Below are 16,261 nucleotides of genomic sequence, written 5' to 3' on the forward strand. Positions count from 1 at the left end.
AAGTGAAAGGATTGCATTGATATTTCTTTCACGCTCAAAGTGAAAAAGAAATTGAAATGTAAAGTGATATAATATCAATTCATTTTTATTTATTTGCAATTCTATTTGACAAGACAAATACAAGAGTGATCAAGTTAGTAATTTCAATATTAGATCACTATTGCACTATTCAATAGAAGAAACAACAAAATAGATATAGGTCTGTATACCACAACACAAATTAAAAAGATATCTGAATGTCAATAAGCCATCGGGATCAGATCTCATTGAAATTCTTTTGGGTTATAGTTGGATAACCCAACTAGAAATAACACAGTGCCATAAAGTGTCTTAAAACGTGTGAACACTGTCGAAATGCTCAATTTAACAGAGAGAAAATAATTTCACACTGTGGACACCATAATAGTGTAAGAGTTAACGGTGTGTTCACACTGCATTCATTCCAGTGGGGATAAATCAGAAGAATAATGTGAGTTACAGATCAGTAAAATGCCAAATGCTTGAATATAATATCTCACTCACCTTTGCAATCTGCTAGTGATGTGGACTTCGTACTGACTGTAGAAGTTCCATTAGGACAATGTATGCATGTTAATTGACCAATCAGATTCTGGTATTGACCAATCTCACAGTACTCACACGATGATGTCATCATATCAAAGTATGTTCCAGGGATGCATTGCACTGCGAAAGAGAACGACGTACAGGTTATTCATAATCTCACATTATCATAGAAAGTCTGCAACCATTCTGTACCTAATAACACTCGTTTGTCAAAAATATGTTCGGAACTGAATTTATGAATCTGAATATCAGATTCATAAATTCAGTTATGAACAAAACTCTGCTTACAAACTTTAGCAGCATATAGTCTGTACCTTTTTGAATAATCATAAAAAATATTGAACCCCTTGTCATGAACTTAGAGCCTTAAGGTGAACCGATGTCAAGATAATAAATCTTCATTCTTCTAGATGGTGAAATAAACTTTTCTTCTGCGACAATTGTTCCTGTTTTAATATTGAGCAAGACATAGGTTTAGAATTAAAGTTGTGACATGGTTTTAGGTTAGGTTCGAGGTTAGGTTTCAAGTTTGGTTTAATATATAATTTTCATCAAAATAATCGTTGCTCAACTATCATCATGGAATCTGTAGAACAACTTATAAATTGGACACCTACCACATTTAGCATCTTCTCCTTCACCCCGTCTCACCGAACCAACCGAACACTCTGGCTGGATATCCTCCCGGTAGACGGTTATCCTATCAATCTGAAATGATCTATCTAGAGTACGATTGGTACTGCTCACAATAGTCCCATTAGCAAGATTAGATTGTATTTGACCTGGAACAGAAGCAGCAACCTGTACCACCATCTGATAGGTCTGCTCTGTTGGACCAGTCAACGCTGCTGTCTCGTTTGGACTTGCAGATGCTGTAATGGGATGATGTGAGTAAAATGTTAGATTCATCCAAAACAATAAACCAACCATATTGCATAGAATATGAAGAGCAATTTAGATTTGATATTACTCTTCAAAACTATCGACACTGTGCTGTGCTTGACCAAGGTGAGGTATAAATGAGAAGCTGGCAGGAATCATTCACTCACATGATTGTGCATGGTGTAAAAGCCTTAGGTAAAATCCAGAGTAATACAATAGCAACCCCATCTCCAAGAGCATAGAGACATAAGAAGAAAATGCGATTTGTGTACGTGCTATAAAGAACTGAACATTATGCAAGGTATAAAAAAATATCTTCCGTATCATGAGCTGGTCATTTACAAAACCATAGTGTCAGGGAATTTCTAAATATCGTGAAGGGACAGATATATTATTTGTATTTTCCTCGATCTCTTTGCTTGCAGAGACGAAGCAAAATATACCTTTGTATTTAACCCAGGGTCCATTTCAGAAAGAGTTGCTTCTAATCGCAAGTCAAAAAAATCAATTGCAAGTCCCAAATGTGCACTGCTGATTGGTTGAAAATCAAGTTGTGCATGAGTTTTAGAGTTACGATCGATTGCAACTCTTTCTGCAACGGGCCCCAGGGGCCCAAATCTCAAATCCAGGCATCTGAGGTCGCATAGAAGGAGATACGCATCATAATGATCCGCGCATCACAATATACGTCATAATGTCAATCAAGATGAATACTGCGATATTTCAAATACGCCACAATGGTTTAGCAAAGAGGCATAGTCTGCTCAACATGAAAAAATAGAATCACATTCTTGAAAGGGTAAATTAAATATCTAAATTTTCACGATTTTGCTTTAGATGTCTGATTTGGATAATAATAAAAATATTGACTGGCTCTTCTTTTGGGAAACATTAAATATATTGCCCTTAAAAGAACCATATTGCCCTTATAAAGATTCAGGCCAATATGATTCGATTGTGGGCAATATATTTGGTGTTCCCCTCAAGGCCAGTCAATATTATAAAAATATCTTTTAATCCACTGATTCAATACTCACCATTTACAACAATGTTGACAAATAGATTCGGAGACTGTAATATTTGAAGTCTTTGAGCAGTCAAACTGACCTCACCACCACCCTGTAGAGCAAGACGGGAATCAGATCCAGAACCTGATTGCTGCAGGCTCGATGATGCACCATGAAGGAATCGAATAGGATCTATTACACATAAAGAATGTTGAAATTAGGATGGATGATTAATGGGTAGAAGATCATGTCGAGGAATTCATGTCTGTAGTTTTTCATTTGAACTATCATAAAAGGCTAGACACTGTTTAATAATAAGGCAATAGCATGACAAACAAATCAACTTTGAACAGCAGAGTTTTCTGATTTAAAGAGTGTTAATAGAGATTTTTAGAATGAGTAAACATGGTACTGGTATATTAGATAACACAATATCTTCCCATGTGAGGATCATGAATGCAATTGATAAATGTAGTACTAAGCAAATTTCTCTTCATAATTCAAAGAATAATGATATTCCAGTTTCAGAACAGAAATTTCATAACCTGATTCATTTCAACCTACCCCTGTCTTCACAGTCGGCCCTGACACTGGCTAGCTCACATCTCACATTGTCTCCACAGTAGTCCCGAATCTATTCCCAATGCAAAACAAAGACAGAACATATATATTAATCCCATGTTTCATACGTTATATGATACCAGTTGGACTATCAGAATCATATAATTTCTTTAAAATGTAGGATGAAAGAAAATAAAGATTTTAAAAACCATGTCTATATACATTTTCTAGCTATTGTAATTTTAAATTCAATAACGTTTCAAAACACAGATGACTTATCAGCACAGGTCGTATCCCACCGCTGCCACCATAAGTCATACTCGAATGGCAAATCAGGGTGCTTTATAAACAGCAATGAATGCAGTTTGTGAACAGGATCATGTCAAACTTTAACAAGTATCACATCTGATGAACACTGAAACTATGGAAAGCCATTTGTGTCAAAGATAATTATCCCATACCGGCATATGCAATATCTTACCGGTTCTTCCAGGTTGGTTGCCAGTAACTTCTCCATGTTCCGAGCAAATACAGAATCGCATTTTGATGTCTCGTATAGAAAGGTCATAGGTTGTAGAACATTGTTGGCATGATGGGTTTCTGCAAGTCAAAAATAAAATCAAAGACACCTGTACTGAGTGAGGATTGAATAATTATGTAGTAGTGCTACATTAGATCATACCATTCTGGTAATGATATTCCAATGCTTAATTATGGCATAATCTCTACCGAAGTAGTGATTTGTCTCTTTCAACAAAGTTGACTGTCTGTAATAGGTAATTCTTATGCTAAGAAAAGTCAGAGTGTTCATAATCCACCTTTAGTGAAGGTGATCTGGTCCCTTAAATAGATATCCAATGCTCTTCATGGGTGTTGTTGATTCAAATGATTATCGTTAGTTGATTACTTTATCTTTTTAGAGTTGTCTGGACACATCTATACAGCAACTTAGCACAACCAAATACTGGCCTTCTCAAACATCAAATGCTTTCAGAATTTCAGAGGGCCTGTGGTTGTGAAATGTGCTGACAAGCACAACATTTAGGGTGTAATCAATATCAATAGCAAATAAACTATTACCTGAACAGTCATCCCAAGGTACTTTGCCATCAGGATACCAAGTACCATTGAGCGCACAGAAGTATTGATTCCTTGGCCGTGTTGACATAGCATAACCTGGTCCACAGGTTACTGAGCAGTTCATTCCTTGAGTAGTATGGAAACAGATTGCTGATCCTCCTACAGGGTCACGTGGCTTCTCACACAGGTTTTCTGATATCAAGAGATAGTGGCATAAGAAGATGATGGATTTCATTAAGATACCCTATAAGGACACATTATGTCCAAAGTTTTAAAGTTGTGAATCAGCCTAAGTCAGTTTAAAGACACAGGTAAATTACAGGGTAGCAGAATAGATAATATTCATGAAGTTTTTAGAAAAAAAATGTTGAAGACGTGTACGATATTACTCTTCTCTTTTCTTCCTCCTTCTTTATGATGTCTACATCTCCTCAATTACTGCGCCTTCCTCTTCATCCTCCTATTTCTTCACCTTCTTTCTTCTTCTTCCTCCTGCTTCTTCTTCCCTTCCTGTCCCTTTTCCTTCTTCCCCTTCTCTTTCTCTTTTCCCTGTCTTTTCTGTGCATATTTTAATACAATATTTAGATGAAAACCATATCAAAAACATATCAACAATGTAATGGAGGATAGTGGTATGACTATTAATGATGTTGGTATGAATAAAGTTTTTGGGTAAATTAGATACCCATATATCCCTTTTTAAGCATTACAGTACCCATGTATATATAATTCACATTAACAGGTGTAGAGTCTTGTTACATGTGCATTCTTATCATGCAACTGTAAATTGGCAAAGCTACTTACGCTGAACATCCACATAGATTACACATGAACGTGTGTTTCCAGCTGCATCAGTTGCTAGATACTCCACAAGTGTAGTGCCCAATGGGAATGAGCTTCCTGGGTCATGTGACCTTGTTACTGTGACATCACCTCCAGAGTTGTCTGAGAAGAGTGGTTCTTCCCAAGTTACTTCATGTTCTTGCTTTGATGTAATGAAGGTGGTAGGTGAACGACATCGCCTGATTGATGGTGGTTCACGATCTATCACATTAAAAATTCACAAAAAGTTAAAATTACTGCATAATAATTAAAACATCAAACAATAGTTCTACCATTCATTTAATTATATTCAGTGATTAAATTTTCCTATCAATAATTTACTTTAGAAGTAGAAGGATGAGAACAAGATGGATAACCACCTTCATTTCTTGAAAATGGCAAATTGAACCGGGAAGATAATGGCCAATAGCGCTGGAACATTGTGATCAAACATAGGTTAGAAGCGCCAATCAAGCATTTAAGTTAATATTGGTTAACCCTCCAGCACAAGATGGTACTAGTACTCGGCTATAAGAAATTATATCACCATATAGATACTTGCCATTTAATAATAATGATAATAATAATAATATTTACATTTACAGAGCACTTAATAATTTGTTTCTAAGCATTTGACATTGTATTCATTATTACCCCTGTCATTGGATCCTGACATGCCTGCACACAATGTATGCACTTTCTCCACACCCTGGGGAGCATTCTAACCAGCATCCCTACCTTCAACAATTACACTGAAGACACACTGAGCGATGTTTCCAGACTGGTCAGTAGCACTGTAGGTGATGTTCCAGTGACCAAGAGGAAACGTCCAGGGTGGATAAACATTAGGAAGAGCATGTAGGAGTGGCATTTCTCCCGAGTTATCTATTGGTCTGGGTACTTCCCACTCTAGGACTACTCGGTCCATGTGAGGGGAAGTCACTGTGTTGATATCTGATGGACATTCCAAGGAGGGTGGCATGTAATCTGTACAGGTTGTAAAACAGACAGACAAGGAAGGATTATATGATCTGAGTTAAAAGTTTTACTTTATATCCCACACACATAGATATTGGTACAACAAAGATATCTTAATTGCACCACTCACACGTATTGCTAGGTTAGTATGCTATACATTTCCTTTGCACTTCCTTTGGCAAGAACATTTCAGTCAGTTGATACTGGGATAAACTTGAAAAATCTCAATATTTTTGTTTCTGTTTCTGTAATGTAAATACATTTGGAGTACAAAGCAGAAATGGGAATTTAACATTATTGGTCAATATTAAGTATGGTTTGTTAAATTCAACTAAAAAATATATTGTTTCATGTTAAGCTTTAGGATGCATTTACTTACCAATACAGGCCCGACTAGGATCAAACTTGTTGTTCCATCTTCCATTAGCCAAACATTCTTTCTTCCTTGGTCCTCTTCTGTAGAAACCTTGACTACATTCAATCTTACAAACATTCCCGTAGTCTTGTCTGTGTGTGCTGCAGTGTGATGGGGTCATATACCCATGAGGTATGGTGGGGAGCATCGGGCACTGGATTGCTAAAATCAACATTGAATTATAGTGTAGGACTATTATTTTGGCATTGCGTTTCAGTTCAGTTATTAACTTTAGTTATTCAGTTCCAGCTTTAGTATCTAGTTCAGCTTGTCTATAATCTTGATGTGTATCCCTTCACTCTGTTTTTTTTTGTTATTTGTTACCTATTCAGATGTGTTCATTCATTACATTCTCACATCTGATTCTTTTGTTCAACCATGGAGTAGTAGCTCAATGGTTCAACATTCTTTCATGTAATCATGGAGCTAGTAGCTCCATGATGTAATTGTCCCAGCATGTTATCAATCTCTAGTTATCTCTTGCTGATTTTACTATGAAATTTTGACAACAGAGATTAATATTTTAAATCAATGATACATATGTATAAAATATTATTTTGATTATCATATTTGTAAGAATATCAAAGTACAAATACTTGAGTTTCAATGAAAATAGGGAATTCAAACAGGCTATGCAAGATTAAAATACCGAAGTTTAAACTGGGTACCCAATAAACATTTAAAAGTATGAGTAACCTACTTTTTCAAAACCAAGTCTGGGATCAAAATTTATTCCTTCACAATAGGCTTTTTGACTATTTGCAACCAATGCAATTGTCTTCAAAATGTGTTGTAACCATATGTGGGGTTACCTTCACGCAATTATTCATGCCAGGTGTGCTCATGTACAATTTATGTTGTAATTAACTGGTCGCTAGTGATTTTTGCGAAAGCCCTCAACCATACCTCTACAGTGTACTGGTAGTCCATCCCAATGTGCGATAGGTAGACAACGTCTTGACTGTGATCCTATGAGCTTGAAACCAGTATCACATGTAGCAGCACACACTGTACCAAAGGCATGATCATCAGAGGTACACTGAAGAGAGCCATTCAGAGGAGCAGTCAACACCTCACAAGTCTTTACTGTAATGTCAATGAAAGGGAAATAACATCATGACACACCTTTCAATTGGTCCGCGACTCAATTTTGAAATAAAACGTAGTAGAATTTGATGCTAATATTGAGACTTGGAAGATCTTACTGTGTAATGTTCGAAATCATCGTACGAATACCTATGTTCAAATCTGTGACTATGCTATATTCCTTCTTAGGATAAAAGCGAATTTAATATGTAGTGGTAATGATGTCATAGCAGTCGTACGATTGGCTACGATTTGAAACTAATTTTGCATTTACTCTAAAATAAAGGCTTACAATCTTACAAAATGGTTACATTAGTATTCTTTCAATCAATTTCAACCTCAAATAAAATTATATGTTCTATTCACATTTTTAGAAAATGAGCAAAATGCGATTTGTTCCAAAATCGGATCGCGAACAGTGTGCGGTGGCCTTAAGATGTATGGCATGGAGAGATATATAATGCAAACCCCATTGGGGAATAAAGAGAACAGACTGCATGGCGTACCTTGATTGTGGAAAAATCATGTGTAGGCATGAAAAAAATTATACAAAACAAAACATGGAGAAAATGTTAAAGAATAGTCTTTCCAGAGTATAACAGAAACATGATACAGGAAGATCAGCATAGGCTCCAAAAGTTACAAGACTAAACATGATGTAAAATAACTACATACTATTTTGAATTTTGTTAATAATTTTATTTGACAATCCATGATAAGGTATATATATCACTATGTCAGATGACAGTTCTTGTGAATATGCAACACTTACTTAGCAGGATATTCATATGGAAACAGACCAGGCACGGATCCAGGGGGGCACAGGGGGAACATGCCCCCCCCCCCTTGATAAGCAAAATTAAAATTTCTAATGTAAATATCCTTTTTCCCTTGTCAACTTTTTTCGGGTACGAAATATCCTTGATTTGTGGTTGAAAACCTTTTCTTTCTTTTTTTTTTTTGGGGGGGGGGCTTGTCAAAATTTTCCTCCGAAAAATTTGCCCCCCCCCCTCCTTTTAGAAAATCGTGAAGCAGGCATTTTAATGTGCGGATCTAAAACATTTTCATTATTCCATTATTTAAAAAAAAAACATTCATTTGAATATTACAATCTGTGCCAAGAATCATCGCATAAAATCAATGGACAAATACATCATTGACAGGTATACCTCGACAATTAAAATCTTCTCCAGACCAGGACCCATTTGAGAAGCAGAGTCGGATACTGCTTCCAGTCACTTCATATCCACGGTTACACCGTATCGCACAGGCTCCATTCACAACGTTGCTACATTCAACAAACTCTCCATTCTCGGGCCTTTGAAGCAGAGGGCAATGGATAACTAGAAGAGAGAGTAAAAAGATCAAGAATTAAATTGAAGAAATTGCCAGATACAATTAATAACGTAATGCACAAACAGATTATGATATTCCCTTTAAAAAGGGTAATAACACTAAACTGTATGCCTGGATATCACCAAAATGTATACTGTTAATTGCATTTAATAATAATATTTGCTTCTTATTAAGCGGTTTTTCAAAAAGTTACAAATGACAAAACAAATACAATTGGTAAATACTTGAAATAAGACTACCAAAATGAACTTGCAATATATCAAAATAAATGAGATTTGAGCATCTTCTTTTAATATTTAATATGGGTTCCATGTATTCAACTCAGTTAATTTAATTTAATATTTAGAAATTATTACTTTCAAATTTCAAATGTGTTAACAACTAGCAATGGCAAAGTAATCCAAGTTATGCTGTATGGAGCTACCTCCATAATTGCTATTTCGACAGTATCTTAGGTCCTACCTGTGGTGTATGTATCAAGTTAATTGAAATTTGAATTGAAATTGAAACTAAATTGAAATGCTTCCCAAAAGAGCGTTGCGAACATATGGGCCCTCACTACAATGCCATATTCAATATATTATGCTCAACTGATCTGAATACCTATGTTTCTTAAAACACAAGTAAAAAATATATATATATATATATTGCATCATCACCTTTATTTCATAGAAATGAACTCTGTATATGAAGCGTGAGTGATAGAGGGAGTGTACGTGTTGGAGTTGTCAAGAAAGGAAAAGCTAAGATATTACCTTTACATCTCTGTGTAGCAATATCCCATCTGTATCCATCTTTACATACACACATGTTAGGACTAGTATTGTTGAGAGGGCTCACATGGTTTTGATCAGGACATGGTAAACACGTGTTGATTCCTCCAGGTAAAGCTTCACGTTTGTAGCTTCCGATTGGACAAGCTGGATTGAATATTTTAAGAAAATAAACATTCATGGGGTTTTTTTACGAGGGATTATGTTTTGTTTTCACTACTCTTTGAAATCGGTTATAATCTCAGATTTAGGCCTATAAGTCAGAAGTTGTTTTTTTTTCAATCTTCTGTTGATCTAATGTAAGCTCTTCAAGCCACAATCGCTTACATGTCGTTGAAATAGTTAAGGAACAAATGTTTTTGCAACAAAAAAATCCCTTTAATCCAGAGAATAAAAACTGTAATTCTGATTCGACTGACAGCTGAACTACATTTGTGAAGCTATCACAGAAAAGCTGATTTTTTTTTCATCCAAATGCAAGAAATTAAGATAAAATTATTACTGCAAATTTTTCGGCTGAATCCTTCACTATTAAGAGAATTGCCCTTTGTTCTAACCTCCCCCAAAATTTGTATATTCGGATGTAGATATTTTACATTAATTAATTAATAGCATTTTGTGACGGCCACATGTTTTGTGATGGCACATCCCACCGCTGCCACCAATAATGCCGACGATATATGGAACAAAGCATAAGGTAGTGTTGTTCCTGTCAGTCACGCACAGACAGATATAGGCAATCACACTTACACCCACGCAGAAACATGAACCCCCCCCCCCCACTACACACACACACACACACACCCTCACACATTTCTTTTTTTTTTCAACATATTTTTAATAAGGATTTCATTCAAATAAATTCAAGGTATAAATACAAAAAAATGACCAATCTTAATTTTACATATCAATAAGAAAATACACATATATTTACCCGGGTATTTACCAAAAAAAGCTGAAGCAAATAATGATGAAATGAAATACCTTTGGAAATATATTTTTATACTGAACTCACACTCACGCACGCGCAAACAAATGCCAGCGATTCTTCCATCAATTTACAATTTATTTTGTCATTTTTCGAATACCAACATGATAGGAAGATTAATTTGTTTCCATGCTTTCTTTGTACTTACGACTGCATTTTCCACGAAGCCCACTACCATAAAAACCAGCCGGGCAGACACAGTCATAGGATCCAGTATGGGTTCCACACCTACACGATGCCATTACATCACAGCAGTGGCTCTCATCTAAACATCGTGATGAACATTTCTCTGGCGTCTCCTCGATAAACTCTCCCATGCGAAGATCTATTAAAAGGAAAAGCATAAGATGAACGGACATTGAAAGAACTATGATGGATTTAAATACTTCATAATAGTAAAGATGATGATGGTGTACGTAGTTTTATATGATTTAAATGAATTTGAATGTATTCAGCAACATTAAAAATCAAAGGCACCCTCAAAATCATTTACCATCACATACCCGGGACTTCTACATGATAGTGATTTTGCATGATGATGCCGATCTTGATGATGATGGTGATGACGATGCTGATGATGATTGTGATGGCGATGCTGATGATGCTGATGATGCTAATGATGATGATGATGGTGATGATGATAATGATGATGAAGATGATGATGATGATGATGATGATGGTGATGACGATGCTGATGATGCTGATGATGATGATGATGATGATGATGGTGATGATGATGATGATGATGATGATGATGAAGATGATGATGATCATCTCATTATAATGACGACCACCACGATGACGCTAGTGATGACACTGTTGATGACAAACCAATTACGATAATAATGAAGCTCTCATATATGAAGATGGTGATGATGGCGATAATGATGTTGATTTTGATGATGATAATGATGATGATAAATGTGATCTTGATGGTGACAACGACGATGACGATGAAAAGGGCAAACATGTACGTATTAGAGGTATTGGCGATTGTGAATATGATAACAGAAATAAAAAAAAACACATTGAGATAAATATATTTGTATAATTTACATGTCTTATAATCAGGATTAGTGTGTGTGTGTGTATTTGAGTTTTGTCAGACGTGTATCAATCAGATATGATTATTTACGTCTGGGACCGACCTTTAATGTCACCATCCGAAAGACGTGACCAGGGCTCGAACCTCGAACCTCTGCATCAATCTGTAACTTCCCCACAGCTTGGATTACAGGCGCACGCCACAACGCCCAGTTATTTTTCATTCCAATATGAATATCAACACGGAGTATAAAGAAAAACAGTGATTTCCCCCATATATTTCTATCCAGTGAATATACTTAGATGTAGGTTCAGGGAAGAAGCACTCTCGGCACCAAGAAAATAATAAGAACAATAATAACAACAATAATAATAATAACAATGATAAAGATAATAATAACAATTATGATAACATGAAATATGTATATAGCGTTTACGTTTCTAAGCGCTGCATATTAACCCGGCTTCAGCACGGCTCGAGCATTTATTCAAGGAATTCCGTCCTACCGGGTACCCATTTACTACACCTGGGGGCCGTTTCATAAAGCTGTTCGTAAGATAAGAGCGACTTTAAGAACGACTGGTGAACCCTTCTTACGCGCAAAACCATCTCCAATGAATATACCATTTACCACAAGAAAGGATCACCAGTCGTTTTTAAAGTCGCTCTTAACTTACGAACAGCTTTATGAAACACCCCCTGGTGGGTGTTTCATAAAGCTGTTCATAGACATAAGAGCGACTTTAAGTACGACTGGTGATCCTTTCTTTTGGTAAATTGTATACACCATTGGCACCTGGGTGCCGTTTCATAAAGCTGTTCTTAAGTTAAGAGCGACTTTAAGAACGACTGGTGACCCTTTCTAACGCGCTAAACCATCGCCAATGCAATATACAACTTACCGCAAGAAGGGATCGCCAGTCGTTCTTAAAGTCGCTCTTAACTTACAGCTTTATGAAACACCCACCAGGGGGGTGTTTCATAAAGCTGTTCGTAAGATACGAATGACTTTACGCACGACTGGTGATCCTTTCTTGTGCTATGTGATATCCCTATGTAATTGAGTTACATGACCTGAGAACATGTTCCAGTCGTGCGTAAAGTTGTTCGTAAATTTACGAACAGCTTTATGAAACACCCACCAGGATGGAGAGTTGCATATGTTGATGTGCTATTCTTCACTTTGCTTCACATTTCATTATCAAATGAAAACAATTCATGAGCGCTTTATACACGAACTGTCTCACACCATCTTTTGGAAAGTTCGTTACACTTGTTTATATCGGGGTTAAGCATAACCCATAGGCATGATAGGTCTACTGTTATATCTGATAGCAATGACAGGTAAAATTTATTCACGGCTATGACATTGATAAGTGTCTCTGCGGCTGCTCTTTTCGACATTGCCCTACTTTCTATGAATATTCTTGATGCATTCTTAGTCTATTTAAAGGTTATATGTCTAAGAATATTTTGTATCCATATTCCTCTCACTACCCATCGGAGATAACATGAGGAAAGGTATATGGAGAAGAAAAGGGAAGAAGGAGGAGCAGAAGAAGAAGAAATAAGAAGAAAAAGAAGAAGAATAACGGGTATTTATATGCGCTATACACAAAAAGTATCACAGCACTTATTTACAATTGTCAAAAATAAAAGATAAATATGTAACAAAAAAGTATAGAATTATATACATTAAATTGCATCAACTAGGGGGGGGGAGGAGGAGAAGGGGAAGAAGAAACACTATTGAAATAATTCATTAAAATATTCAAAGTGTTATAAGTACCTTCGTGAAGTGCCCGTCGTGCTAAGGCTTCAAACTCTGCAAAGCTGTCAAGAATATAACAGTGTTCGTCTTTCTTTTCAGATGCCATTTCAAGCAGTTCTGGGATATAACCATCCCTAATTCCAAATGTGAACACCTCCACGCCATCTTCCTTGAGACTAGCAGCTACGGGTACAGGATTTGGCCCATTAGAAAGACCGTCAGTGAGTAAGAACACGGCTTGAGTGGAGTTGCCACGAGCCCCCTGCAGCACTTTCTGACAAAAGGTGAAATAAAGAAATCTAAATTCAGAACTGAATATTGAATAATTTGTGGTCAACATGAGACTATAGCTAACATGAAATACAGTGGCGTACCGTGGGTCATGGCATTGGGGGGGGCACCAGCAAAAATTTTGAGTCACTTCGTGGGCGCGCGAACCGCGCTCAAGAATTGCCAGGTAGGCCTATACTGACATGAAAGAGAAATTTTAAGGATTGTTCTATTAAACGGATATGTATCACTGATCAATTAATGCAAACGCGAAGCGCGAGCTGATTTTTTTATATTCAGACCTAAAACAAAGACATTATAAGCTATTTTTTACAATCATGATACATACCTGTCTCACTAACCAAACAATGCGAGCGCGAAGCGCGAGCCGATTTTTTTTTACATATATAGTTGACCCCGAACAGGGACAGGAATTTTTAAAGAAATTCATGAAGGGCATATGTATCTCACGACAGCCATCTAATGCGAGCGCCAAGCGCATGGTTATTTTGTTAGAATTACATTCAAACACATGAAACACTTTTTGTAGTCATTGTAATCATGAACATGATACATATATCATTAATCAAATATTGCGAGCGCGAAGCGCGAGCTGAAAATTTTTTAAATTAAAACCTGAAGAGGGGCATTCTAATGCTTGCTTGTAGGAATTCACTAAGACCAAAAGTATTTCAATTTACAAATGATGCGAGCGCGAAGCGCGAGCTGAAAATTTTCGATATTCAGACTAGAAAAATTGACATTTTAAGAATTGTTTTTTTTAGAATTCATGAAGAGTTAACATATCTCACCAATCCACTAACGCTAACGTAAGTACGGATTGGAAATGTTTTATATTCAGACCTTAAAAGGGGGCAATCACTTTACGTAATCATGAAAAAGAAGTATAATATCATACCACTACATAAAACAATGATAACTGGAACTATAGGCCTATTTGGTGTATATTGATTTGAAAGCGGGATGTTTTATTACGCCAGGAATTGAACAGACAATGCGAGCAGCAGGAATGATGAACACACAGGCCCTAAGCAAATAATGTTTCATTAAGTTATGAAAAATATTTCTTATTTAATAAAATATAATGTGATTATATAACATCGTATAATATACAATATTTTTTCATCCCCCACTACGTTTTTCTTTCTTTCTCCCTCTTTTTCTCTTTTTCCCCGTTTTTTTTTTTTTTTTTTTTTGGCCAGCCGATTGGGGGGCACGTGCCCCCCATGCCCCCCCGTAGTTACGCCACTGATGAAATATATGTTGTCCGTGCCTTTATCAGCTGAGACATGCCTCTAATTAATAAGAATTCATGTCCCGACTCCTAACATTTTCACTTCTAACCAATGGCCTATAGGGAAGCCAAAGCTTGGGTGGGACCATATCCCCCCCCCCCAAAAAAAAAAAAAAGAGAGAGAGAAGAAAAAAAAGCTCCGAGACCAAGGGGAAATAGGAAAAGCATGAAAAAGAGACAGGAAGGGGAAATGAAAATCAGTAAGATATCAGGTAGGATGTCATTTTCTGTACATCATGTCAAAATATAACACAAATTAAATTTACATTTTCAAACGGGCAAGATTTGTGTTCGCTTCCTGAGCTTGCTCGGGACTTTTCAGAAATATTGTTCCACACGCCATTGTTATGATTGTGCCGCTCAACTACTTATAGCTCATAACGCCACTGCACATTTATACGAATCATGATACTTTGAAAATTCCCTAAATGAATATTAAGGGGATTGTCAAAATATGTATACCACTTCCAACATGTCCAATGATTCATTGGCTTAATTAGTTTCAGTTTAGCAGGATGTATCTTACAGCAAAATGATGTTTACCTTCAAGGTTCTGAAACAAAGGAAAACATTGTTCAGTACACTATTGATCCACATTAACATTCCAATTGTTATACAATCCATTATTCTATCATCCAATTATTATACAATTTATTTATTAGAACATATTTAATCAGGTACAAAAGATCAGTATAAAACTGTTTTTCATCAATGACCTGATGAAAACATAAAGAACAACATAAATCATCATATCATACATGAAAATAAAGTCAAAATCTAAATCAAAGAAAAAAATACTTAGTAACATAAATAAACATATATTTTTACTTAAGTGATAATATGTATCAAACTAAAATATTGTAAGTAATCAAAAGGAAACAGTTACTAATTTAAAAACTACTAATTGTATCATTTATTCGCTGATAAAAACACTGAACAATGAAATAATTATGGCATTATAGAAAATCGAGTGAAACAATGGCAATCAGTAATTTATAAATGTATGTCTAACAATCCATTATTCTATGAATTAAAGTAAGATGAGCGATTTTGATAATTTTCTTATTCACACTTGATATTTTATTTCCAAATGTTGCAATGGAAGAGCTTATCGGAATAATTCTACCTGCTCTTTTCTTCGTGGCGGAAACCGTTTCATCGGGAAGGAAGTCGAGCCAAATCAATACTCCGTGGTAAGAAGATATTAATAGTCTAATAACCACAAGAAATGGGTAGGATTTGACACAATATATTGGATAAAGTGAATAATGTAACGATTTGAGTAGTACATCAAGCTAAAAGATTGCAATAGAAGGAAATCGTTTAGCAATCAATTAGCAACTCTTTT

At 35.9% G+C, this 16,261-nt stretch overlaps 1 protein-coding gene across 2 annotated transcripts in view; it reads right to left on the reverse strand.

Moving 5' to 3' along the window:
• LOC121423653 (sushi, von Willebrand factor type A, EGF and pentraxin domain-containing protein 1-like) overlaps window positions 1-16,261 on the reverse strand; it is a 43,132-nt gene that overhangs the window by 20,134 nt on the left and 6,737 nt on the right. The window contains exons 2-15 of one of the 2 annotated variants that reach the window (XM_041619067.1): window positions 13,347-13,602; window positions 10,661-10,837; window positions 9,507-9,671; window positions 8,565-8,738; window positions 7,216-7,395; window positions 6,274-6,471; window positions 5,655-5,903; window positions 4,899-5,138; window positions 4,095-4,286; window positions 3,496-3,614; window positions 3,018-3,087; window positions 2,484-2,645; window positions 1,182-1,436; window positions 523-684 (exon numbers count right to left, since the gene is read on the reverse strand). In XM_041619067.1, the coding sequence (XP_041475001.1) occupies window positions 523-684; window positions 1,182-1,436; window positions 2,484-2,645; window positions 3,018-3,087; window positions 3,496-3,614; window positions 4,095-4,286; window positions 4,899-5,138; window positions 5,655-5,903; window positions 6,274-6,471; window positions 7,216-7,395; window positions 8,565-8,738; window positions 9,507-9,671; window positions 10,661-10,837; window positions 13,347-13,602 (2,599 nt within the window). The remainder of the gene's footprint in view (window positions 1-522; window positions 685-1,181; window positions 1,437-2,483; window positions 2,646-3,017; window positions 3,088-3,495; window positions 3,615-4,094; window positions 4,287-4,898; window positions 5,139-5,654; window positions 5,904-6,273; window positions 6,472-7,215; window positions 7,396-8,564; window positions 8,739-9,506; window positions 9,672-10,660; window positions 10,838-13,346; window positions 13,603-16,261) is intronic. The other variant, XM_041619068.1, reaches the window with a different exon arrangement.

The sequence above is a fragment of the Lytechinus variegatus genome, chromosome 11 (assembly GCF_018143015.1).
Source record: "Lytechinus variegatus isolate NC3 chromosome 11, Lvar_3.0, whole genome shotgun sequence".
NCBI classification, from domain to species: domain Eukaryota; kingdom Metazoa; phylum Echinodermata; class Echinoidea; order Temnopleuroida; family Toxopneustidae; genus Lytechinus; species Lytechinus variegatus.